Source organism: Haliaeetus leucocephalus, unplaced genomic scaffold (genome assembly GCF_000737465.1).
Source record: "Haliaeetus leucocephalus isolate CR32 unplaced genomic scaffold, Haliaeetus_leucocephalus-4.0 Scaffold143, whole genome shotgun sequence".
Taxonomy (NCBI): Eukaryota; Metazoa; Chordata; class Aves; order Accipitriformes; family Accipitridae; genus Haliaeetus; species Haliaeetus leucocephalus.
Genome location: NW_010972579.1, coordinates 817803 through 843105, shown reverse-complemented (window position 1 = coordinate 843105; position 25303 = coordinate 817803). Strand labels below are relative to the sequence as shown.

Genomic DNA, 25303 nt, shown 5'->3' with positions numbered 1-25303 from the left:
AAAATAAGTCAATATCAAGTCTCACCTCACAGGCAATTTACCTCCAGGCTGCAGACCCAGCAGAGGAATGCTAGGGCAGAAATTAAATTCCTAATTCCCCTTGTATGTCAGTTTCCCAGGACGCCTCTGCTTTTACGGATGAGTTTTAGACAGCAAAGCCCAGAAACCAGACCTGAAGTCAGAGCCCTCCACCTCTGGCATGGCACACAGCCCCGTCCCCTGAGCTTTGCAACTCCCACCCAAAAGCAATGAGACAGCAAAGCTCTGCCCACACCCACCAGAGCATCATCCTGGAGAGGCCCCGGGGGAGCAACTAGTCGAGGACAACGTTAGCCCAGGCATCATTCCCTGTTCAGAGATGCTGCCGCTGGGAGCTCAACGATGCCCATGCAGGATGTGGCCACACCAAAAGCACCAAGGTGACCAGCTCCTACCCCCAACCCACAGCGCTCTCCTTTCTAAAAAACATTTTCATATAAATATCATACAAGCAGGTGAGTCCTGGGCTTAACATGAAAATGAAGCAATGTGGTTCCATCCCATGCCATTAATTACATTTTCTTGGTTGCTGCTCACTGGGTGAGGCTCCCCCAGGAGCCCAGGGTGGGGGAACATCAATTCCCTCCTCATGTGGGTTTGCACATCTCAATTTGAGGTACCCACAACTGAATATTTAGTCTGGTTTGATGCTCCGATAGACAAGGCGTGGATCGTTTCTTGGCCGTGAGTCTGCTGCACCGGCTGAAGACGGATGGATTTTCCCATGGCTCCTCAGCCCTCCTCCAAAGCCTTGCTTAAGTGTGTGAGCGATGCTTTGATTTAATCACCATGCTCCTGCTCTCGACGCGTCCTCCGAGATACAAGACACCGGGCGTGACAAATGACCACTTTTAACACACTTGGAGCTAACACCCACGCCACCACTCCATTTGTCACTGTCCGGATGCAGAACAACCCGGGTAGCAGATGCAGAGGTTTGAGAGGGTAGAAAATTAAAACCTCAGTAATCTGCACTGATTAGTTTTCTTTTTCCCTCACCCTGGTGGGCTCTATCCTTCCTCTGCACATACCCACAGTGTCCCAGGAGCCAGCTGGCAAGTCCAACCCATGCAAAACTCCTCCAACGGCCAGGGGAATGCAGGGTGAGGTGCAGCAGCGTGACTCGCTCCACCTAGTCCATGGCTTTTTCATGGCTTGCGTTTATGCAATGGGTCTTTTAAAACATCATCAGTGAAGGCCTGTTTCCTAAAGCAGAGGTTGCAGGAGACCTGCAAAGCCTGACTGCAACCCCAGGGCACAGCTCCCAAACAACCAGCCAGCTGGTGTAAAAAAAAAAACACCTCCTTTATTATTATTATTATTATTATTATTATTACTACTATTACTACTACCACCACCACCAGCCAGCTGGGGTAAAAAAAACCCTCCTTTATTATTATTACTACTATTACTACTACCACCACCACCAGCCAGCTGGGGAAAAAAAAGAGGAAAAAAAAAAAAGAAAAAAAAGTTTTTTTAATTATTATTACTAGCTATCTGGGAGAGATGCTGGCTCCTGAAGAGCTTGCCATGGGCTATGTGGTGCATTCCTGAACATGGGGCAAGATCCCCATCCCTTGCAAGTAAACAGCAGCAAAACGGCACCAGCTGAAGCCATTCCCAAAAAAGCTCTCTTGTGACTTAAAAAAGAGGAAAAAGTTATAGAAAGGCTTTAAAACTCCCCAGGCTGAGTCACAGGGTTTGCCAGGTGCCGGCCGTTTGCAAACAAGGGTGGGAACAATGTGGGTGCCGGATGCAGGCCGGATCCTGTGCTTCCTTGTGGCTCTCCCATTGTCCAGGAGAACAATCCCTGCTCCAGCCAGAGAGCACAGGGACTTCAGCGGTGGGGTGGGAGCCAGGTGTCCTGGGCTGGTGTAAGCAGATGAGGTTAGGAAAGCTGAGCGGGTTTTGCAGCCCTGCCGCCACAGAGATGTTCGTGGACCCATGCCCATGGCAACCCCTGCAAGCGCACACAGAGCTTTGCACCCCAATATCCCCAAAAAAGATGAGGTTCCCCCAGCACTTCAGCTACCACAGAAAGTTTCCTAGATGGACCATTAACAAGCCAAGGGCTTGGAAGCAGATTTATGCCCCCATTTGTAAACAAGCTCATGAAAAGGCCCTTGGGGAAAAAAAAAAAAAAAAAGTTCAATGAGTGATTTTTCTTCCTCTTTTAAGACGGGAATCAATGCAACACTCAAAAGTTCTCATTGGGGTGGGGAATACATAAACAGTCCATGGTACAATTTGAGGAGGAAAAAAAATGATATGCAGAAAAATAAAGCCATACATCACAGCTCAGGGGCCGTTTCCTAAGCCCTCTGAGGCCACGTGCAGCGATAGTCTGGCTAGGGCAGCCCAGCCCTGTGATGCTCACCTGGCCTCTACTCACACCTTCCCTGGGACATTTGCCAGGCTTCTCCTTCATTTCTTCTTTGGAGGGGTCTGGATCGCAGGGATGACCCAGACCACACTCAGGATTTGGGGACAGAGCCAAAGAGTGGTGGCTGCGGTGCCTGAGCCTCCCCGCCGGCAGCATCCAGGACAGACAGTCCCCCATCCCTGCACCAGGGGAAAGAAAAGGGCCTGAATCCACCTGAGGAACGTTTTGGCTAATAATGTCTAATTAAGACTTCCATTAAAACCCATCACACTCATTAGAAAAAAAATTTAACAAGGTTTTCCTGGACATTTTCCTTGCAAAATTACTACGAAGGTTAATGGATGCCTTCATTAAGGCATAATTTAAGAAAAATCACACTTTTTTCTTTTTCTTTCATTTTTTTTGGAGACGCGGTGATTCAAATGCTTCTCCTCCGCAGCACAGCCATGGTAAAACTGGGCTGCCTGTTCCACCCAGCGGTGGAAGCAGGGAGATTGCTGCCAGGCACAGGCAAAGCCCCTGCAACAAAGGGGAGCATCCATCCATCCCTCCAGCATCACCACTCGGATTCAGGAAGAGCTGGGAGAGCTGCCACTTCCCAGCGCAGCCCAGCCAGGGAGAGCAGCTTGGGCTGACGCAGGATGGGAGAGGGGGCAGAAAACTTGATATTGTACCAAAAAAACCCACCAAACCCAAACCACAACCTACCAAAAAAAAGAGGAAAAGGCTCATTTTGAGCAGTCAGAGGTTTGTGGCTCGGCTAAACCTGGGATAAAACACCCCCTGGACGCCTTCGCTGCCGTTAGGGATGGAAGGTGCCCTGGCTGCATGGATGCCCTCACTTCGGTCTAAAAGCAGCTTTTTTGATGGTTAGTGTCTACCAGGTGCCCAAGCCCCTGAGCAGAGGCGCAGCAATGCATGGGAAGGAGGAGACCAGCCGCAGCCCCAGCACGCTGGCCACCCCGTCCCTGTGCCACTAAACAAGCTTTTTCAAGCTTTTCAAGGAGAAAAGCTTGAAATCCTACTACCAAACCCGTAGAGAAGAGAAACATCTTCCCCACAAAGCCACCTAAAACATCGTGAGCATCAGCCGCAGAGACTCCCTTGCACATGAGCTGCTAGGCAGACATCCTGCCAGTGCATCAAACATGTGTCCACGGGCGCGGATTGAGATGGAAAGGTTTTGAAACAAACTGGTTAACCCCATCCTGGTCCCCAGGAAAGAGCTTGAGGAAGCACTGACAGTTTTTAAGCACAATTATTTAAGATTGCAGGTGGGGGGTCTCTGTGGGCACCCCAGCCCTCAATGCGCCTACCCTGCTCCAGGATGCTGCTAGCCCCGCCAGGTACCCTGGGACTGGGACAGGGCTAGGTGCCATCGCACCCCAGGGGACACCAGAGCACTCCCCTGCCAGCCACCCTCACCACCAGCCGGTGCAACACCCGCAGCCACCAAACCAGGGATGGGGAGAGGGATGCAATTCCCAAGCAAGCTGGGAAGCCGTGGCTCCGCTAAACCAATTCCAAGGGCAGATGGAAGGAGAGATGGGCAGGACAAGCACTTTCTTTTTATCTCTTTGTTTTTCCCCTCTTGTTTTAGAGGTGTCCTGGTTTCAGCTGGGATAGAGTTAATTTTCTTTCTAGTAGCTGGTATAGTGTTATGTTTTGGATTTAGTCCGAGAATAATGTTGATAACACACTGATGCTTTCAGTTGTTGCTGAGTAGCATTTATACTAAGTCAACGATTTTTCACCTTCTCGTGGCCAGCCAGCAAGAAAGCTGGAGGGGCACAAGAAGTTGGAAGGGGACACAGCCAGGACAGCTTACCCAAACTGGCCAACGGGGTATTCCATACCATGTGATGTCATGCCCAGTATATAAACTGAGGGGAGCTGGCGGGGGGGGCATGCACTGCTGCTCAGGAACTAACTGGGCATCAGTTGGTAAGTGGTCAGCAATTGCATTGTGCATCACTTGTTTTGTATATTCCAATCCTATTATTATTATTATTATTGTCATACTATTGTTATTGTCATTTTATTATTATCGTCATTATTAGTTTCTTCCTTTCTGTCCTATTAAACTGTCTTTCTCTCAACCCATGAGTTTTACTTTTTTTCTCCCCCGATTCTCTCCCCCATCCCACTGGGTGGGGGGAAGTGAGCGAGCAGGTGCGTGGTGCTTAGTTGCTGGCTGGGGTTAAACCACAACAAGAGGAGAAAGCATTCAAAAAGGGATCACTCATGGTTTGGACAAGCTGGAATAAGTTGCCAGAGAGGAAGCTGCAGGGAGGCAAAAGGCAGCGGGGTCAGCACAGAGGCTTGGAAAAGAGATGCTTCCCAGCCGTGGAAAAGTACATGGACCAGCACCATGGAGAAAAAAAGAAAAATAAAACCACCCCAAAGAGCAAAAAAGGGCCTTTCTGCAGCCCCTGTGATGCTTGGCATGCTCACCCTGCCCCAGGCATCAGGGTGTCTGGGCATGGAGCTGCAGCACCCTCGGACAGGTGCACCCTAAGGCACGGGGGAGCAGGGTCCTGTGTCCCCGTGACACAGCGAGGCAGCCCACAGTCTCCCTTGCTGCCATCTGCCCGTGGGACAAAACCAATATAACCATCACCCAAGAAAACCTCTCCTGGGTGCTCCAACACAGTACGGTGGCACAAGGATGGACCATGGCACAGGGAAAAGGCAGGCAAAGGCACAACCAGAGAGACCAAAAAGACCCAGTTCTCAGCACAAGCAACAATTTGATTGGGAAAACTTGACGTCTCCCATATTTTAAGAGTTAGCAAATTATTCGACTACTAATTACAAAATGTTCATAACTATTATTAAAATAAATAAATAAACCAATCACTTTATAAATCCTGCACTCTGCTATTGTTTCCAGCCTTCTGTGATGGATAAATGGAGAAAATCAATAATTATTGCCAGGGCTGATTGGCAGAAGGAAAGGATAATGGAGGAACTGGCATGAGGCTGCCCGCTCCTTGACATTCAACTGGTGGGACATTCCCCCCAGCTACCCCTTTCCTAAATCTAGCCCTCCACACACAAGGCAGGAGGGAAGGACAAACAGAGAAAAGAGACAAAGAAACCAAAGGGATGAAGACAACTAAAATAAACCCACACACAGCTTTGGCAAATGTTCGGCACAGCCCAGCTCATCGGTCAGCAGCTGAAGAAGGGCTGGGGGACCCGGATGCAGATGGGGTGCCTTATGGAAAGCCGGGGATGCCTGGGAGCAAGGATGCTCGAGGAGCGGCCTCTGCATCACAGGCATCGCAGCCCAGCTTTGTTCTTATTTTGCAGGTGGGGTTTTTTTTATTATATTGCCACCCCTGCTAGCTCAGATTTCCAGCTGTTGCAAGCAAGCAGGTTGGGTTCATTATCCCCAGCCGCAGCAGCTTGGAGGCTCCTGACCATGCTACAACAGGAATTTGCCAAGAGGGGAAAATCAAAAGCGAGACAAGCCCAGGAAGCAGCAGGACCACTCTCTTGCCCCTTCTCCCTGGGTTTATAAATACATAGGAAAAATTCAGCACAAAGCTGATTTAGATCCAGACTTTTTCCTTCACCAGCTTCTCCGTGCAACTGAGTTATCGCCTGGTACTGGGAAGGTCAGAGAGAAAGTCAGCATGATTCCAGCGGACAAAAATACAGTGCCCCTCAAAGTCAAAAGGGATAAAAGCTGAGAGACCCACAACTGTCACCATTCTAGTAAGGGGCTACCTTGCCATCATTAGGTTTTAGAGTCAAACACCAGCAGAGAAAGGGTTTAATAATCCTCCTCAAGGAGAACAAGCAAAATCCACCCAGCATACTCATCCAAGGTTTCAAACGATTTCCCCAGCCTCCCAGCAATCCCTGCTACCACTTTTCCTCCTACCTCCTCCCCAGCACAATGATGCATTGCACCTTGACCACGCAAGGAAGCCGTAAAGCAAGGCTGAGGGATGGGGCAGAACAAGACAAATGGATTTAATATCAACCCGAAAAAAGCGTGGGCTATCGCACCAAATGAATTATTCATTTTGAATTCAATAACAGGCTCCATTTCGCATTGACCCACAGCTCTCACGGGCACAAGGTGCCAAAGAGAATGGGGTAGGCACTCCCATCAGGCTTTCAGGCACGGCGTACCATCACCCAGCTGGAGAGCAACGCAGCTTCACACCAGCTGGGAGGTCTGTAGTGCCAAACCCCAACCAGCCTGGGACAAAAACAAATAATGGGGCAGACTGATAAAGAAAATCTCCCTTCCTCCCACCCCCATCTTAGTGTCATGGTGGCAATGACCCCCCCATCACTCTGACCCTAAAACACAACAATAATCTCTTTGGGACTTGAAACACCCCTGATGAAGACTGCGCTCTGCCTGTGCCTTTCGTGAGCGGCTAAGTGCTGATAAAAGCTGGTATTAATGAATCCCTCAGCGGCCCTGAGCTCTGCTGTCAGCACGAAACCGTTCCGGTCTAATGGCCCCATGATAGGCACAGCCTCTATCCCAGGGGGTGGAAGAGATGAGAGAGGGCTGGGGGAGCTAAACAATTCAACCCTGTTTTTTTCCCACCACTGAGGAATTAAGCCCATTTGCTCAGCCTTAAAATACCAAGGGATTTTCCCCACCCCGCCTTGGTGACAATTCCCCCAGGCTCGTTAAGTGGCTCATCTCAGGTTGACGAAGGCTTCAAGCAGATGTCAGGAGTGTGTGCCTCCCAGGAGCTGGGGTGCAATCCTGGCAGCATCCCTGCGAGGCAAACCCAGCGGGTGAACAAGGCAGGGGAATATGATCTCTTCAAGAGCATGAAGACAAATAGAAAAACAACAAATTATTTCTAAACCTTGCGATGTGCCACCTCCTGCCTGCCAACCTTTGGGAAGGGCAGTAGTGGGCTCAGGTCTTCCTTCATGGTCTCCAAAGTCCACAGGGATACAAGGGGGAACTTGATGGCCGAAGGGTGCACACGAGCTACCCAGAAGAGTCGAACCCAAGGTCAGATTTTTACTCAAACACAGTTAATTGTCCAACAGTCCTAACGTAAGCCCTGGCTCAGGCTTTTAGGACTGGTTTTAGTGAACTTCCAGGAGAGGCTGGTGGGTTTATTGGGTTTGGGTTCTGTGCCAGTGTTGAGCAGGACCTTCAAACACGCAGGTCCCACGCACAACGCCAGCCTTTCGTCCGTCCTCCTGATGTGGGAACTGGGAAATACTCTCACAAGACCGGGAGAGGGAAGTTATGGGAGCTCTGCTCCAGAGACAGCATCATACCAGCACCCGACAGTGCCCACAGGATCATCAAAAAAGCATGGTCCCATCATCACGCATGTGCTTGGTGCCATTTAACCACCTTCTTGCTCTGCACCCACAGTGTACTTCGGTGCCTCTCAGGATCCCAAATGCTGCTGGTCGATCTGTAAAGGACATTTCTACTCCTTTAGACCTGCCAGGATCCTGTATTTTCTCAAGGAGCCTGAATGCAAAGCATGCTCCCCACACAAAAGCAATATTCTCGTCAGGAGCTCTGCAGAGCCCACACTTGGGCAGTGCAAGGGGTTTCTCCTTTGGCATCAGCACTGCCACGTAATGGGAGCACAGCTGGAGACAGGCACTGCAGCACAGAACACTCAGCAAACTCCCAATGCACAGGGGTCTGCTCAGTGCAGCTTTGATGGCATGAACACATCATGACCATTCTGGGGTTTGCACAAGAAAAGGAAACAAAAAAAGCCAGAGATTGGTCTAATGCCCACCCTGAGCAGGTTCGCTCCCATGCCTCTCATGTCCTGTTGTCCTCCATCCTCTGCCCTGCCCTAAACTATGAGCACTTGGTAGGTGCAACACGCTTCTCCTGGGGGGTTAGAAGCATTCAAGATCCCAACTTCTTCCACCACTCCAGCCAGCAGCAGATAGAAAAGTCAATACCACCCAAACCTGTGGCAGTTTTACGTTATCATTGTTTTCCTACATTTGTGGTAAAATGACATTATTTCCCAATTCCAGTCTTTAGCTAAAATTAGTATTTTTTTTTTCCATTATGAGAAAACGTCATTTTGCCATAAAACCATGTGTGCTCTGTTTGTTTATTCAATAGCAGAGGAATGTCTTGCCAGAAATGCTCCAGTTTGTGAAGAGCCCTCCCTCTAATGGAGCGCTTCGGCTCCTCACAGGAACAGACCATCTCCTAGTGGGAACAAAACCATGCTCGGTGTCAACTGCAAAACTTGAAGAAATCCACTGGCAATGCTGCTCAATGTTAAAGCAAGGCACAAGCACCAAGGTTCTAGTGGTTTCCCAGTTGTTGGAGCACTGGCATGGGAAGGCATCGCTGTCCCCACCTTGGCCAGGCAGGAAGGTGGTTTTTCACAGTGAAAAACTACACAAGCTCCCACATTTAAAGCAAATTAACAAACAAGTTTCTCCATAGCTTGAATCCCAGTTTTGCCATTTTCATATACCCGGAGTTACAGGTGAATAAGAAACACTGTGGTGGCCACCCCAAGGAGCATCACAGCCAAGCTTGGTGCTACACGTGCTGCCACCTGCAACTCCTCCAATCACCCCCTCCAAAACCAAGCCTAAAGCACTCTGACACCTGCCTTTGACCTTCTCCTTCTTCCCAACCCTTCCTTGACCTGGTGGTGCCCACCTTCTAGAAGCTATTTGGAAAGCACTGATGAAATGGGGTTAGCTTCTTATGCAAAAAGCCCTCTCCTCTTCCCTCCTTTCCAGCAGCGTACAAAAACAATACCTTAAAATTGGGAGTGGAGAAGGAACGGGCAGCAAGTAAAGCTAATAGAAAAAAAAAAAAAATCCTCCAACACTATTTGGGAAATATTCATCAGAATGGCCAAAGGACATGAAAAGCAGCGAGCACTATTTCCATATTTACAACTCCGCGCTGTGGAGGACTCCAGCAGGCAGCAGCATGCTGGTGGTGTGGCTGGGGGAACCCAAAAACCAGCAAAAAAATTCCAATTAATGCAGAGAATCAGAGCGGCTTCGCTGCAGTCAGGCCTGACAGCAGCTGCCTGGCTCCCCCAGCTTTGCTGGGGAAATAATGAGGCAGATGAAAGCGGCTTAGCGAGCAAGCACTGGCCTGCACAGCACTTTGAAGGCAGCAGATCACACAGGCGGCTTCTAGCAGGCTTGTGGCAGCAGCAGCTGCACCGGCACCCACATCCTCGCCACACTGCTCACCGAGTTTGGCCACTGACTGGAGCGCACTGAGAAGCTGCACATTGACCACTGCTCCCAAATCCCTGCATGGTCCCTGGAGCAAAACTGCTTCAGGGCAGGTAAATCGTGTAGAGCCAATTTCACAACAGACACTGCCCAAAACAGCTTGTTTGGGGACAAACATTTTGTTGAGCAAAGCTTAAAAACACTAAAAGCACCTTGTTACCCAAGGCCAACCTTACCTTTGCAAGCCACGTTGTTCTCCGGCTCATAACCAGCCTTGCATGTACAGCGGCCGATGGGGACCATCCACTCCCCATCCCCATTGCAGTACAGTTTGATGGGCACGTCCACCTCCTCAGCGTTGGGGATGCAGGTGCCGCGGGCAGTCACTAGAGAGGTGCTCTCCGCTCCTGTCATCGTCTCCGGGAAGATGGCGAAGTTCTGCACCACACTGGGGCACTTCTTGAAGAAGACCCTGACGGACAGCAGAGACATACAAGCCCCGTAGTCCTGGAAAGCCAGGTAAAAGCCATTGCGGGTCAGGGGCCCAAAACTTCTCACTTCTGTGTTCACCTTCATCAACCTACCACCAAAGTCCACCTGGGAGAAGCTCTCGTCAGCAGCAATGGTGTCCACTTTGAGGTAGGGTGCCTCCGTCCAGAAGGCGGACTTCTTGGTGGCAATGACAGAGTCTGTCTCGTAGTAGTAGAGGTTGAAGGTCTCCTTGCAGGAGCCAGGGACATTGGGGAGGCTGCTGCAGTCCCGCACAGTGAAGCGCATCTCGGTGTAGATGCGGTGAGCTCCACGCCGGTTGATGAACGTGGTGAGGAGCCAGTTGTTCTGGTTGGGCTCGAAGACGTTGCACACCTGGTACGTTCGGATGGTGTTGAGGTTTTCGTCGTAGCCACTGACTTCTTCCCACTGCAGAAAGGAGAAGGGAAAAGTGATGAGAGGGAGGCAGAGGGACCGGCGGTGGCCTGTGAGCCACGGAGGTGCCACTCACCCTGCACAGGGCAGGGCAGGGCTGGAAGGAGAATCCCAAAGCCCCAAAGGGGACTAGGAACATGGTCGTGGACACACAGTATGATGCACGTGCAGAAACACCAACCAGGCAGCACCAGAAGAAATTCTCGCCCTCTTGCCTCTGCATGCCTCTCCCCATTGCTCCCAGCTGAAGCTAAAACATCTTTTCCATGTGGGCAACAACCTTAGCTGCCCTGAGAAGATGTAAAAATGGGAAGAAAGATGGTCCAGATACCCAGAGGCGGGAGGGAAAGCAGCACACGAGGGGCTACAGCTTCATTAAAGCCCGAGTCAGCACGTGGGTGGAGAGCGAGCCTGACCCCAGGCTCTCAGCATGACGGAATCATTTCCCCCAGCAAAGAAAACTAACTAAATAAAACATTACCGCCGTGGAGAGAGAGAATATAGATTTGCAATTCGATTTATAGAAGGGCATTAATATAATCCAGGCTACAATTTCAATTAAGGGACAGCAGCAAACTGTGAATAGTCTATGATGGCATTAGAGTCCTACAGACAGATTTACAACCTCATAATCCATTCATTTTAACTAATCCATGTTTACAGTCTCCTCATAACAGCATTATTCATATGGCAATCTTTAAGCAGCACTCTGAATATCAGGCATAATTTCCAGGAGTGATGCTACAGCAGTGCTCACGCCTGTTTGTGTTTACAGGGGTGGGGGGCCACAACAGCAGATGGGTGATGCCAACCTGTCCCGTCACACTGAGTCTTCCCAAAGAGCTGATGCACCACGACCAACCCTGCAACCTTACAGATTTTGCCTTCTTCCATTTTCCATTAAAAAACCATGTTCCTCACCTGCTCCCCAAGCTTCCCCCTTGTAAACCACAGCCCTGATGTAAAAAAGCACAGGTTTTAATTTTGTTTTCAAAGCAGGGTCCTCCACACGCTGCCAACAAGCGTAACAGAACATTTGCTCCCAGGTCCACCTACTCAGCTCCGCTAAGTTTAAGCAAAGATCACAGCTCAAGGTTGCACATTGCTGTTAAGCAACATTTACCAAACCAGCAATAAAACCTCACGCATCCATCCAAGTGCTCTCCCTTCTCATCTCATGCCACGAAAGCACTGCAAAAACCCCTCTCCACCCTGGACAAGACATGCAGATTCAATGCCCTTTCATTACCAGACACCTCTTCACACAAGAAAGCTGCAAGGTCCTCCCTGACCAATGGGGTTGGCATTGTTTCCCATTCCCACCTGGGCTTTGCATTACAGCCCCATCATCCAATTAACACCAGACAACCAGCTCTCTTCCAGCACTCGCCCACCAACCTAACACTGGCCCCACTGCTCTGCTGTCTTTGCTGCAGGAATCCTCCTCTTCATCCCACCCGCCAGCTCGTGGACCCGGACCGGGTGCGCGAGAGGGGACCTGACCCACTATCATTTTATTCATAGTTCCCATCAGGGAACCAGCTCTCTCACCAGCTCCTTCCACTGAGCATCCCCTGCACTTTGCTGCTTTTTTTGGGGGGCGTTGCAAACAAAGCCGAAAACTAAGAGGCAAAACCTGCCAGCAGACCCTGCTGCACTTCAGGCACCCAGCACACAGGGCTGCCTGCAGCTAGGAATGACACAAAATACCACTTGGAAAACCCTCATGAGGGCTTAGGGCTGGATCCTGATGCTCTCTTGGGCATCCCTTGGGTTGAGTGCTCCTGCCACTGGGCACTGAAAAGCAGCAGATCCCTGTGGCTAGTAAGACCCACGGTGCCAGTGGCTGCTGCCATCGATGTTCTAACAGCAACAAATGCATCATTTTGACGAGATCCCACTACATAATTCACAGGGAGCTGAGGATTAAGACAATGTTCTTCTCCACTGAGATTTAAAGCACATCCACCGGGGAGAGCAGAATGAGAGTCCACGTCCCGCCACAGCCAGTCCCCCGGGACCACAGCTCCTGCTGCCTGGCTGGCATCCGTGCCCTGGCATTAATGTCAACAGCCCCCCTGCGCCCCAGGGCCCATCTGTGAGCTGGGGTGAATAGTCACTCCCAGACCTCAGCACACCATGGGGGATGCCACCACCCAAAAGGACTCGAAGCCATGGAGCCCCGGCGTCAGGAGAGGTGGCTCATGAAATCACTCTACCTCCAGCCCCAGGAGAGACAAGAGGAGCCTGGGAGAAGGAGCTGACACCCCAGCAGCAGCCAGGGGCCCCTCTCCCATCTCCTCCCTCCCGCATCAAGAAGCGGGAAGGTCCCTTTTATAGACAGCTGCTACTCTCCTCCCTCTGGTTTCTTTGCTTTCCTCTTTGGTTCCCCTCTTCTTCACTTGTTCCTACAGTGCCACTGTTTGTTGCTAAGCCCCAAAGCAAGGCTGCTAGCATACTCTCACTTTTTGGATAGGATGAGGAAGCTTTGGGTTTTTTAACCCAGCTTTCAGCAGTTCGGGCTGAAAAAGAAATAGCACGGCCGTAGGGTGGCTGCTTTAGGGAACTGAAGGCTAAAACCAAGAAAAGACCAACTAAATTTGGGGTCTTCATTTACTGCAACACAAGCAGAAATCCCCAAGTGTATCTTAGCATTTCTACACCAGGCTGCTTGGATGGCTCACAGTCTGCAAACCCTCCCTGGCACCTGCACTCCAGACAAGCCTCACCCAAATACTGGCCAGTACCGCTGGACAAGCCAAGAAGCAGCACAAATCTGCCCTCAAATATTTGTTGTGAACTATTAAACAGGACAAACCCCAAAACCCAGTGCTGTAAGCAGGCAGCTCATAAAGACTACTGCATGCCTGAAGCAAGAGGAAGACATTGCTTATTTTCAACTAGCATCCAACCTACTCCAAAAGGTGCCTTGGCTGGGACATGACGCCTACAGGGGGGTTCACTCCAGGAGTCCCAAATACACTTCAAGATGCTCCGTATCCACCCAGCAAAGTGCCTGGTGCTACTGAAAAAAGCCCAGTCCATGAGCAAGGGGACTTCACAAGGGAAGTCACACTCTCCCACACGTGCTACGGACTAACTGCGTCTTTAAATAAGGGACTTGGTATTTTAAAATACTTTGTGGAAGATCTAACATACACTCCTGTAAAGGAGAAGACTCACCAGTAACTCTGACAGGAGCAAGAGACAGAGTATTAATGCTGGATCACCACATGGACAGGCTCAGGGCACCCTGTGACAGGTGAGGCAGGGCCAGGAATCAGGAGCTGGGATCTGCGGAGGGATGCAGGGATGTGCGTGGAGGGATGCAGGCTGGGGACATGCTTCACTCTGCAGAGGGCAAGACTGCCAAGCCTTATGACGCAAGCTCCCCACTTGCCTTGCATGGCTTTCAGCGATAGCAGCTGCAGGCAACTATTTATATCCCATCTCCATTACCTGCATGTGGCCCCCCTGCATTTTGCCAGCAATTTATCTGGGCACAGATTTTTTCCACAGCAATTCAGAGGCAAAGCCCCACATTTCAAGGGCCTCTGATGTGTCTGGAGAGGATTTCGTGCCCACTGCATGTGTGGTTCAGCTTTGGTGACGGTGTGCAATCTCACTTCTTTTGAAGACCTGGCCAAGCCAGTCACACCCTAACAAAGGTGCAGGCTAGCATCCTTTCCCTTTTGTTGCCATGTCCTGGAGGCCCCAGGGATGGACCTCACTGCTGTACGCATCCCTGCCCGACCAGCTGCCTGTCCCACCGTGATGCCCATCCATCAACTTGCATCCCCTCCCACTGCCGCTCCTCTCCTCCACGGCTCCGTCTCTCACTTTCTCTGCCCAGGGAATGTGAGTCAGGTGATTTTATGCTTCCATTCCTCAAAGACTCATATTATATAAAAAAGATGTTTTAAGTGCCTCAGTGTGTTTTGTTCCTCATTACTTCATAAAAGTGACATTAATAGCCAGGGAAGAGCACTGCTGAGTGCAATTACGGATGATGTTCCAGGTATGAAAGCTGTTTTGAGCCTGTTAATGTTTCCTAATTACAAGTCTTTTGGCACAGGGAGAAGGAAGGATTGAGCGGGGGCATGGAGAGCAGTGATGGGGCTGGCCCCTTCACCTGGGAGGAGGACAGGCAGGAGAGGAGAGAGCGCAGGGATGGAGAAAAGCTCCATCTTTGCCGAGACCCTGGGATCGGTTCAGGGAAGGGACGCTCAGCCCTGGACCGGCCACACAGCTCGGCACAGCGATGCCCTGGCCACCCCACGCCAGCCCGATGGGGCATCGCTGCTCCCACTGTAACTTCCCCAGCTCCCCACCAGCGTTTTAAGACAAAGAGCATGAACCCCACAAGATCGCGTAAGGATCAGCTGGGCGAGTGGCACTTACCCCCGAAGGAGGGTTGGCAGTCCAGCCCAGCTCGGCCGTTGCCGTCCGCGTATCCATCAAAGTTTCTGAGGAAACACAAGAAAAGGAAAGCAAACTAGTTACTCCCAAAGCTTTTGATAATGTTATGAGCACAGAGCCACAAAAAAACATTCACTTGCTTTCATGGAGCATGCATCTGACCCTTGGAGCTGCTAAGAAATAGAGCAGCAGGTGCCCTAATACATCTAATTAACTAAGGGCAGCTTCACTCCAGAGCAAACAGTGCAGGACAAGACTCTTTGCAAAGAGTCATGGCCTGAACACTGTCCACGCTGCCATCTCTGATCCTCCCAAGCCTAGAAAAGGAAAAGAGCATTACCAACTAAAAAAAAAAAATTAAAAATTAAGAAGGTTGCTGCATTTCATGGAGTCATTACATGCACCTACAAAAAGCCGTCTAAACCCAAGCAGCAAGTTTGCATTAACTCCCTGGAAGCAGCGAGAAGCTGGGGGAAAGTCTCCCACAGCAGGCAGAGCCCAATCTCTCCCCCAGCATCTCCATACAGGCTTTTCGGTGGGTCCCATCCGACTCACTCACAGCTACTTGCTTTGCTCTGCAACACTAGATGTCCCCTTTTATGCACTACATCTGTCTGGTGCCCTAAGTTGTTGTTGCACACAGTTATTATTTGTCAGAGTGATTTCAAATACGCGAATAAAAATCACATTGTTGGAGTGATGTTCCACTGCTGGGAGTCTTTTGATGGAGAATTTGGTGGGAAATATTTAAAAGCTGTAATACAGCTTACATTTCCCTACTTTTATTCTTTAAAACAAACAAACAACAACAAAACACAACAAGAATAATAGTGAGAGCAACAACATATAGAAACAGATGGGAAAAATCCTCCAGGTTTTATTTATTTGTTTGGAGCAAGCAGACATGCAGATTAATTTCCTTGATTCCTGTGTCTCGACCAAATGGGAGGAGGAGGTACGCTGGCGGCGGCTGGCATAGCTGAGCATCCCCCATCCCTCCCATTTCCTCTATGGTCCCAGGTAGGCACGGCAGCTTTGCAGTGCCAGGAAAAGGGGTGCAACCAGAGAAATAGAGGTCAGAAAATAAAAATCAGCCCAGGAACATGAACTGCCCCCCGGATTGCTGCTTTTAATCTCTCCACACCCGCTCCAGCAATCGCAAGTGGGAAACGAGACTCCTATTAATCTTCCCACCCCTCCCTTTGCCAGCTGTCCCAGGATGGGAAGCCGGAGAAGCGTGACCGAGACGTCCCCACCCTGCCACGAGTGATAAATGTTCCCTCTCCCGAAATTCCAGCCAGAGCTCCCGACCTGGCCTGGCTCCAGGAGAGGTGAGCGGGGGCCACAGAGAGCAAGGCACCCCCACACCAGAGATGGAGTGAAAAGGTGCCTGGGAGCTTGCAAAGCTTCTGCGTCCCTAAGTGGTCCTGGGATGCTGCTGTGGCACTGCTGAGGGGGGCTTCAAAGCCCACAGCCTGCTGCACCCATGCTTTGCATACCCGTGCTTGCAGTGCCCTCGGAGAGGAAACGTTTCACCCCCGGCCTGTGCAGGGAACAGAAAAGTGCAGTAGCCTTCATGCCACCACAGCATGCCTCCATCTGCAGCTTCAGCCCCTTTCTGTTTGGCAGAAGCCAGCTAAAAACAACACATCCCACCTGCAACTCCTCCCTGACCCCGAATGGGGCTGGGGGCTCATGCTCCAGACTTCCAGAGATTTTCTACTCCCACCGCCCTCTGCCTTCCTGCTGCCCCCAAGCTTTCCTTCCCTTGCAAACAGCTCCGCACCTTGTTAAGCTGTCATTAATCCTTGCTACGGCCCTCCAAATAAGCAGGCAGATGTGCCTGTGCATAAATAGATGCAAAAGTGGAAGCAAAAGGCCATGCAAACGTCTCCCAGTCCCCACTCCCAGCATGACTATGTGGGGAGGGATCCTCTGAGAGCCCCTAAAATGCTTGGTGTTTTACCCCGCAGCAAACGGAGTGTCCTTCTGCCACATGGGACACTGAGGCAGCAGAGCCCAGGGTGACGCAGGGAGCGTGGCTGGGCAGGGACCCGGACCCAGCTCGCCCGCCCTCTCTGGTGAATAAGGACACACTCAGTTCCAGGAAAGGCACTTCTTGCAAGGGTTTGTTCAGAAAGGATTTTCACTCCATCGTCTCCCTTCCTGTTCCATGCACCTACAGCTTCCTTCTCCAGGCGCTTTTTTTTCAGTGGGGTGATGACAGAGGAATGTACTTTTGATAAAGTACAGCCTTGGTGCAGGATGGTAGCTCGCAAGGACCGGCTCTGCTCCAAGGTGGCATCCACCAGGATCCCTCCTGGCAGCTCCCTCCCAAAATCTCACCCCTTCCCTCCTGTTCTGTTCCTTCCCAAAGGCTCCACATTTTGGAAAGAAAGCAGAAAGGCACAGCAGCAATGCCAGCATGGCACGCAGCAGCTCCTGAAGCAGGAGACTTCAGAATAACTAAATAAATCGAGAAATAAATGAATAAATGGAAAAGAACCACAGAGAAGCTTTTGCTTTGGAGGTTTCCAGAGTCCAAAGGGGACTGCGTGGCCTGTGGCCAGGGAGGTCGTGCTCGCAAAGTTTCCACTGCAGGTGCATAGCTTGCACTTCAACAGTTCCATGTTTCTAAAGCAATTTGCAAACCAAAGGAAAAAAGAGGGCTGAGAGCCACCACTAAAAGGCTGACCCTCTACAGACCTTCTCCTGCTCAGATGCTACCCTGACTCCTGAGGACACTGCCATATACAAGAAGATCCATAACCTGGCAAAATAGTTTAGTTTGGTTTGTTTTTTTTAATAAAATAAAGTGGTTAAATCCTCCCTTCCAGCTCAAATTCCTGCTGAGCTTACCCACACCCCATGACTGCAGAGGCACTCGGCACCAGAAGGACTCGACTGAGCAACTTCCCATTGACCTCTGCTATTTCCTCTTGGAGGAAATCTTGGATTTTACTTCATTTTCTGGATATACAAGTGACACTGTGACCCCTGGGGAAACCCCGCAGGGACATTTATGGCCAGGCAGCTCAGGGCTAAGGCTCTGCCAAGCGCCCTCCTTCAGCAAGGGGGTTGTGTGCAGATGCCCATGCCCCTCATCCCAAGATCCCACGGAGAAAGGGGGGACACCCAGCACTCATCTCCATCTCTCAGCTGCAAAACACTGCTGCTGGTGGGGACACACAGGGATTACCCCCCCCCCAGCCATCCATCACTTGGGAGCGGGCAAAGGAGGAACAGGCAGTAAAATCCCCTTGCTCTGCCTGCTAACGAGGGGATTACCAGGGACCAGTGCCTGAGCATCATTAATTAGCAGAGAAGCCACACGGACACCTCGCACCTCTCCTCCTGCGCTCCTCTTGCCTGCTTTGTCCTGCTGCGAGGACCAGTCCTCGTTATTTGGCACTGGGTATTAATTAAACCCCTCGGGGGGTGTCAGCGCAAGGGTACATCATCTCCCCGTGCCTTGTACAGCTAGCACAGCATCATTAGCCATGTCGGGTGAACCACGTGCCACCTGTCCACCTGCATCGGCCAGTCCCTGCACTTCCACCATGCCGGCAGACAGGCTCAATGCCCAACAGGTAAATGCAGGCAAGACGCTGCCCTCCCCTTGCGTGCTCAAGGTACCGCTCCTCCAGCAACTCCTTCCACACCTGACCACCCACATGTGGGCACGGCGGATACCATGGGGATGCTCTGCCCAGCAGGGAGCTCAACATACTTGCTTGGAGAAGTCTTCGGGACCTGAGCCTCCACCGAAGGCAGCTGACAGGCTGTAAGGGCTGAAGCCCTCGTTAGGGTGAAGATGAGCTCCGCTATAGAGAGCTGAGCTCTCTTAGAGTGAAGAATCTTCAGCTGTATACAGTAGATTTTCTTTAATGGACACATTACTTTAAACTAAGCCTTCGCCATCTGTTCCAGTCCCTAATTATCAATACAAAAACAAACGTCTACTCACAATTACACTCGTAACGAGTAAAGATGCCAGCAATTAGAATGCACCAGCATCCTCGCTGCTGAGCAGTGCATCCATCTGTGATGGCACTCACACGATCCAGGCAGGGAGGACTCAATGCCGTCCTGGGGTCCCCACATCCTCCCAGGCAAACCGGTGAGAGAAGTGGCCAGAGCCAATGCCCGCAGCAGGATAAGCTGCATCTCAGAGGAGCAAAGGGTAGGCTGGCATCATTCAAGCAGTGGGGGAAAAATAAGATATTGAGAGTAGCCAGGCATGGAGCACAGCAGCGCACAAGCCTTCATTTCACACCAGCTGATGCTGTCTTGCCAACAACCCTTCCCAACAGGATTTAAGCCTCTTCCAGGAAAACCCTCCTGAACCAGCCCGAAACAAAGCTGAGCTTACTTCCTGAAACCCCCACCCTGAAACCCACATTTCAGACCTCCCCAGTGTGGAGGGGTCCTGCTGAGTCCCACCATGAGAAGGTGTGACTTCTCCCTGGCAGGGAGCAGGGTCTGGCTACAGGCAGAGAGAGATGGAGGTAAGGAGGCCAACCCAGCTTGATCACGTTTTGACATTGCCATCTGGAAAGAAAGAGATACGATGACAAATTTTCTGCTCAGGGAGGCCACAAAGAAATTTCTACGAGTACTGCACTCCTCAATAGATGCCTCGGGGACATGGTCCCTCTCCCAAAGCAAGAAGCAGCAGCTCTCGCTCCTGCAAGAAGATAACGGCAGGAACCAGCCTAAGGCACTCGAAAGCAAATGCTTGGGCATATGCAAAGAGATGCAGGCATGTCTAAGACGGCCAAGAGGAAAAAGATAGAAATTAAGCAAAATAAGGAGAGAGGAGGCTTGATAACAACAGATGGTAGAGGGAGATTTAGAAAGTATGCCAGCTGCTGGAAATAAGCCCCCCGAGATGCGTGGGGGGCGGAGAGGTGCGTGTCAATAGCTGAACCTTCGGAGGGAGGGGGCAGACGGGAGCAAGGGGCAGGGCGCACGTGGCCATGAGGGGCTCGGGTCCAGAGGAACAGAGGATGCTCTGCAGGTGGGATCTTTGGAAACTCATCCTGATGTGCCCTCGCAGAACGCAAAGCAAGCCTGAGCAAGTGCCGGTGGGGTCAGTACATGGTCCAGCCCCAGGGCACATCCCCTGGGCAGCCCCGGCCCCATGGCATGACTTTCTGAAGGGGAACAACAGCAAGGCTTTTTTCCCCATAAGCAACGCACCGTATTTTCCCCTCTATTTCATGCTCATAAATGCCAAGCTTTCTTTCTATCCCCTCTTTCTCTCCCAAAAGCTTCAGCAAAATCAGCCTAAGGCAAACGCACAGCTTGGGAAGCTTCTGTCCAAGTTTGGTGACATTACCAGCGAAAGGGAACAATAGAGAAACAGAGCCAAGATGCTGTATTACAAAGACTAGTGCTAAATAACATTAACTGCTATGATGCTGCGAGCTCTGCCTTCCTGCAGTTGTCGTGACTTCAAGCCGAGCCCAGATTGCATCATGGCTTTCATCACTGCTACCTATACGCTCACAGTTTGCATCACACCTCTTGATGTCAATGGAAAGGAAGACCCACAGGTGCCAGGGGAATAATTTGAATTTAATTCTCACTATTCCCCATAGATGAAAGGGCTCAAGCACACACCAGGAGGTTGCCTGAGTAATTCCAGGTTGCTCTCCACGACCATGCTTCTGACCACAACATCCCTCTGACATTGTCCAGATTCACCTGTGCAAGGTTTCAATATATCCTGAACTTTAGACTAAGCTGGGGAAAAGTAGGAACACAAGATCCAGGTGGCTCTGCCGCAGGGACCAAGGCAGTGAGCTGCTGGGCGCACATCCCACCCAAAAAGTCTCTTCTGCAGGACGACTCCCCATCTGGTTCCTGCTCCTAATTGGGAGGGAGCACCACTGCTCACCCCTCGTGCCATGAAGGAGTCAGCGACTGCGTGGCATGAATGCCGTGACATCTCCCAGATGGTTTAATTATGGCACTGGAGAGGCGGGCAGGGTAAGAGCAGGATCAGCCTCTCCCCTTTGATAAGCACTGCTCTTCTTAATCGTTTCCTGAGAGCACCGGCTTCCAAAAGAGCCGCTTACAGTATCTATACGCTTTCAATCAAAAATATTACAGCAACAACTAATTACGTCCCATCATTCCCATGGCTCTCTGCCTTTAATGGTGCATTTTGCTGCTACAGAATGACGGTGAAACTGCTCTGGAAGTGCATAACGAGCTCTCCCCATCAATCTCCTGCGGGTTCGTTATGAGGGATTACCTGCCAAATAACAAACTCAGTCAAGAACGGAGAGGATGTGCTAAACAACAACAAAACAAGTCAACATGAAACATTTTCTGCCTGCATTTTAAAGAAAAACCACTGATGCTTTGGGGTCTGTATCAACCTCACGGCGGAGAGAAGCAGCCGTGCCTGCTCTGCAAAGACATCTCAGCTGTGACACCACCATCCACGGCCACCAGCCAGCATGAGAAGATCTGCAGTGGCCAAAAAAACCCACTGCTTTTGGTTGGAAAGGGAAAGAATTTATATATATCAGCTGAGGACAAGCGTGCTGTGTCAATTTGTGATGGGATACATTAAGCTGCGGCCGCAGAGCACAGCCCTGGACCTCCTCCGGGATCTCCCGTCAATGGCATGGATTTCAGCACGCAATGAAGATGCATCGCAGCAGGGCAGGCAATAACTTAATGAAGCTCAAATTTGGGGGTGTTTGCTCAGCAACTATATAACAACTTTATCAATAAACTGCTGCCTGCTGTGACTGCGGGATGAAACACTCTAATTACAAGCAGCAAACACTATCCATATCAGGATATAGTAAATTGAAATATGCTGGTTGATGTGCCTGAAAGCGCCCAGTAAAATACCTGCTTAAATTTTTGCAAGCATATGTGCATACGCACACGCACGGCAAACCCAGCATATCAGGCAAGAGAAAAGCACAGACAAAAACCGGGCTGCCGAGCCCCACGCCTAACACAGGCTAAAAAAGTTCAGGAGGCGATGTAAAGTTTGGGCCATAAGGACCAAGTCCCATTTACCAACACTCATTCCTCCCTCCGGACGACACAGAGGAGACCCAGCCCCAGCATCTCCCCTCGGTTTTCATGCTCTGAAGGGGCTTGACCCAGCATGGTGTTAGACAAGCTCAGCCAGAGCCATACAATCCATTTATCATAATCCTACTGAGAGATAAAGTAAATCAAAGAGACGACCTGCCTGCAAATAAATTAGAGGGGGGAGGAAGAGGGGGAGAGGAATAGAGAGGAAAAGAGAGAGAAGCGCAGAGGGAGAGATAAGAGAGAGGGAAGGAAATGACAGAGAATTACCAAAAAAAGCATGCATCACCGGGGAAAAAAAAAGACAAAGGGGACCAATTCAAATACAAAGATGAGAGAGAGAAGATAAGGCTTTCAATGCCTTTTGTTTTCCAAATTGTAAAACCTATTTTAGAAAATTTGGGAACAAGTTTTAATCCACTGAGCTCAAACCAGACATCAGAGGCAATAGGAAAATCTCAGGACACCATGTTATAGGTAACCCAATATTTTCCAAATATAAGGAGCTCATTTGCTCCCATAGTGACAAGTCAGTTGCTGACATCATAATTTTTATAATTGCACACAGGCCACAGATATACAAAATCCACACATACTATATGCATAGATCATAGTGCATACATATTTACAGATGGGCACAGATGCATTTGGCAACTTTAAGTCAAGCACTACCAAGGGCTGAGAGAGCACTTTAACGAAAGCTCTGGCCCACCAAGACAGACCCAGCAGGAGGCCAGCTCCTCTACCATGCCACCACCAGAGGAGTGATCCAGGGCTGCAAGATAACAAGGCTAGCTTACAGGAGAATGTTTTCCAGAACAATGTCACTACGCATTTCAATTCTCATCTTTGCTTTCTTGAGGATGGGTTGCCAGTAAACATCACTGAAAGCTGCCGCTTGCCCTGAAAATCACCATATGTCAAGCTTGGCAGTTACTCATTTCATCCTCCAGAAGATGTGGAATAGGAACTCAGCGACCCAGGCATCGGAAGAGGCTTTCTCAGAAACCCTACCCTCCAAAAAGCTTGTGAGGCTGCCCAGGAGAAGTTTCACCCTCCAGCTTGAGGTCCAGCTAACTGGTGTAAGAAGGTCTGGCTTGAAGGAAGGATTGCTTCGGTTGGGGAAGGGCAATCGTCCACTCTTCACCATCCACGCTATCACCACCCAGGAGCACATGCCAAAGGAGATGAAGACTGAAGGTCAGGTGCCTGAGGACACTCTATCCCTTGTCATACAGTTGGGTGGCTTCGGCAAGAGATGGGCACAGCAGCCTCACATCACTGGACTTCTTGCATGGAGACCAGCTGGCATGGACAACCATCTAACCAGCCAAGCAAGCAAGGAGGATCCAGTACCCCAACCCCTCATACATCCCAGGGGGAGCACAGCACCTTAAGGGATGGCAAGGATAAACCAAACATCAGGTAGTGTTGTCAACAACTTTGTATTTTCTGCTACTTTTCTGTAGCTTACTTCTTGGTCAACAGCCATGTACCAGCACTGGCTGCACATGGTGTGCTCCAGCCAGGTTGAATGGAAGCAAGTGAGCTCACCCAAGATAAGGACATTCTGCTGGGAGCTCTTCTCTGGGGAAGAAGGAGCTTGATCTTCATCATGGTATGAGAAAGCAAGGAACCCCAAAAAGAGGAGGGGGAAAAAAAAAAGGAAAAAAAAGAGCAAGGTTTGAGATTTCACAGACAAGGGCCATGGAAGCCTAACGAGTTCAGTGGAACTGGACTCCTAACCAACTGGGATTCCCTTGGAAATGATAGCCTCTAAATACACAATTAGTTGACTGAGAAGACAGAGTAGCCATAAACATCAATAGCATCTGTAATCACATGTGCTAGGATAAATTAAAAGGGCACACAATCTTCACACCTGGATATGCACAGGACTTTCACCCATGGGATGGCAGGGGATTCTCCCCAGCAGCATGCTCACATGTGAAAGCCAACCTTCAAGCCCACCAGCACAGAGGCAATGCTGGAGTAGGTGCAATAAGTTTTGCTGAACTAATGCACCAGACCTGTCCCCTGCTTTCCCTGCAGCTCTCCTTCCCAGCTGGATTTATTTTGCCTTACTCCAGGACAGCACTGCCTATGAGGAAAGCTCTAAAAATCAAAACATTTATCCTGCATTTCCCTACACACCATCACTTCTTTAAAGATTCAGGATGAGTCATTGTCTTGGACCACATTCTCCAGAAAATCTTTGCACTCACTACGAAAACATGCATCTCATAGAGCCCTAAATCTAAAATGCCAGCCGTGCTGTCAAAGAGCCCTCACGACGAAAGATGCACCTGGCATCGTCCAGCTCCTATTTACTAGATCTTATTTTAAAATGTCAAAGGGATTCTGCATGAGCTACGAACATGACAGACTGCTCAAACAACAAGCAAGCACCACTGGGGGACTCGAGCTTAGCAAAAGGCATCCCTTCACCCATGCACACCTCCTCCCAATGCAGCGAAGTGCTTGGCATTTCCCCCAGACACTAAGATTTGGAAGAAAAGCCTCCCTTTTCACCCCGACAAACCACCTGGCTGCCAACAGCCCAAGCCAGACTGCTTGGTTGAGCCAGAAACCGAATCCCCCCACCAAAGTTAGAGGATTGCAAAGAAAAATCCCACTCTGCACAAGGAAGCGTGGAACAAGCGTGGGGCAAGCTTGCCGGCACAGCCCCGGCACAGAACAACCGCAGTCAGATTGATCCTGTATTTTTTAATGCAGCATCCGACACATACTAAAGCCTTCAGGGAGGCCAGCCAATTATTTTCAGAACCAAACAGCAGCAACAGCATTGCTGGTCCGAGGACGCGTCCTGAAGATCCCCCACTCATGCACTGGGGGTCTCACCAGGGAGAGGAGGGAAGGCAGGGGAGCAAGAGTGGAAACGCGCAGGGATGCTCTGGCTGCTACCGGAGGTGACAAGCTCAGACCCGGCCGCTGGAGCACAGCCACTGAGGGGAGGAGGTGGAAATATTGAACCTCAAATGGAAGAAACTGCAAAAGCTCGTCAGCAAGCAGCTCCCCGCGCTGCCGCCTCCCCTCCCGGCACCGGCCGCCGTGCCGAGCATCGTCTCTTCGGTTTTTGCACCATATGGAGTCAGCTCGCAAGTGCAAATGAGGCAAAGAGCGCAAGAGGCAAAGGGAAATAAATCTGTGCCACCACGGCAGCGCGTGGGGCTGCCAGCAGCACAGGGAAGCCTCCGTCAGGACATGGCCGGGATGGGGGAAGGCCTGCATCCCCTGGGGATGCCTCGGCGGAGAGCCTGG

General features: G+C 50.5%; 1 protein-coding gene across 2 annotated transcripts in view; it reads right to left on the bottom strand.

Moving 5' to 3' along the window:
• EPHB1 (EPH receptor B1) overlaps positions 1 to 25303 on the bottom strand; it is a 75796-nt gene that overhangs the window by 34346 nt on the left and 16147 nt on the right. For both annotated transcript variants that reach the window (XM_010561170.1, XM_010561171.1), the window contains exons 2-3: positions 14939 to 15003; positions 9850 to 10531 (exon numbers count right to left, since the gene is read on the bottom strand). In XM_010561170.1, the coding sequence (XP_010559472.1) occupies positions 9850 to 10531; positions 14939 to 15003 (747 nt within the window). The remainder of the gene's footprint in view (positions 1 to 9849; positions 10532 to 14938; positions 15004 to 25303) is intronic.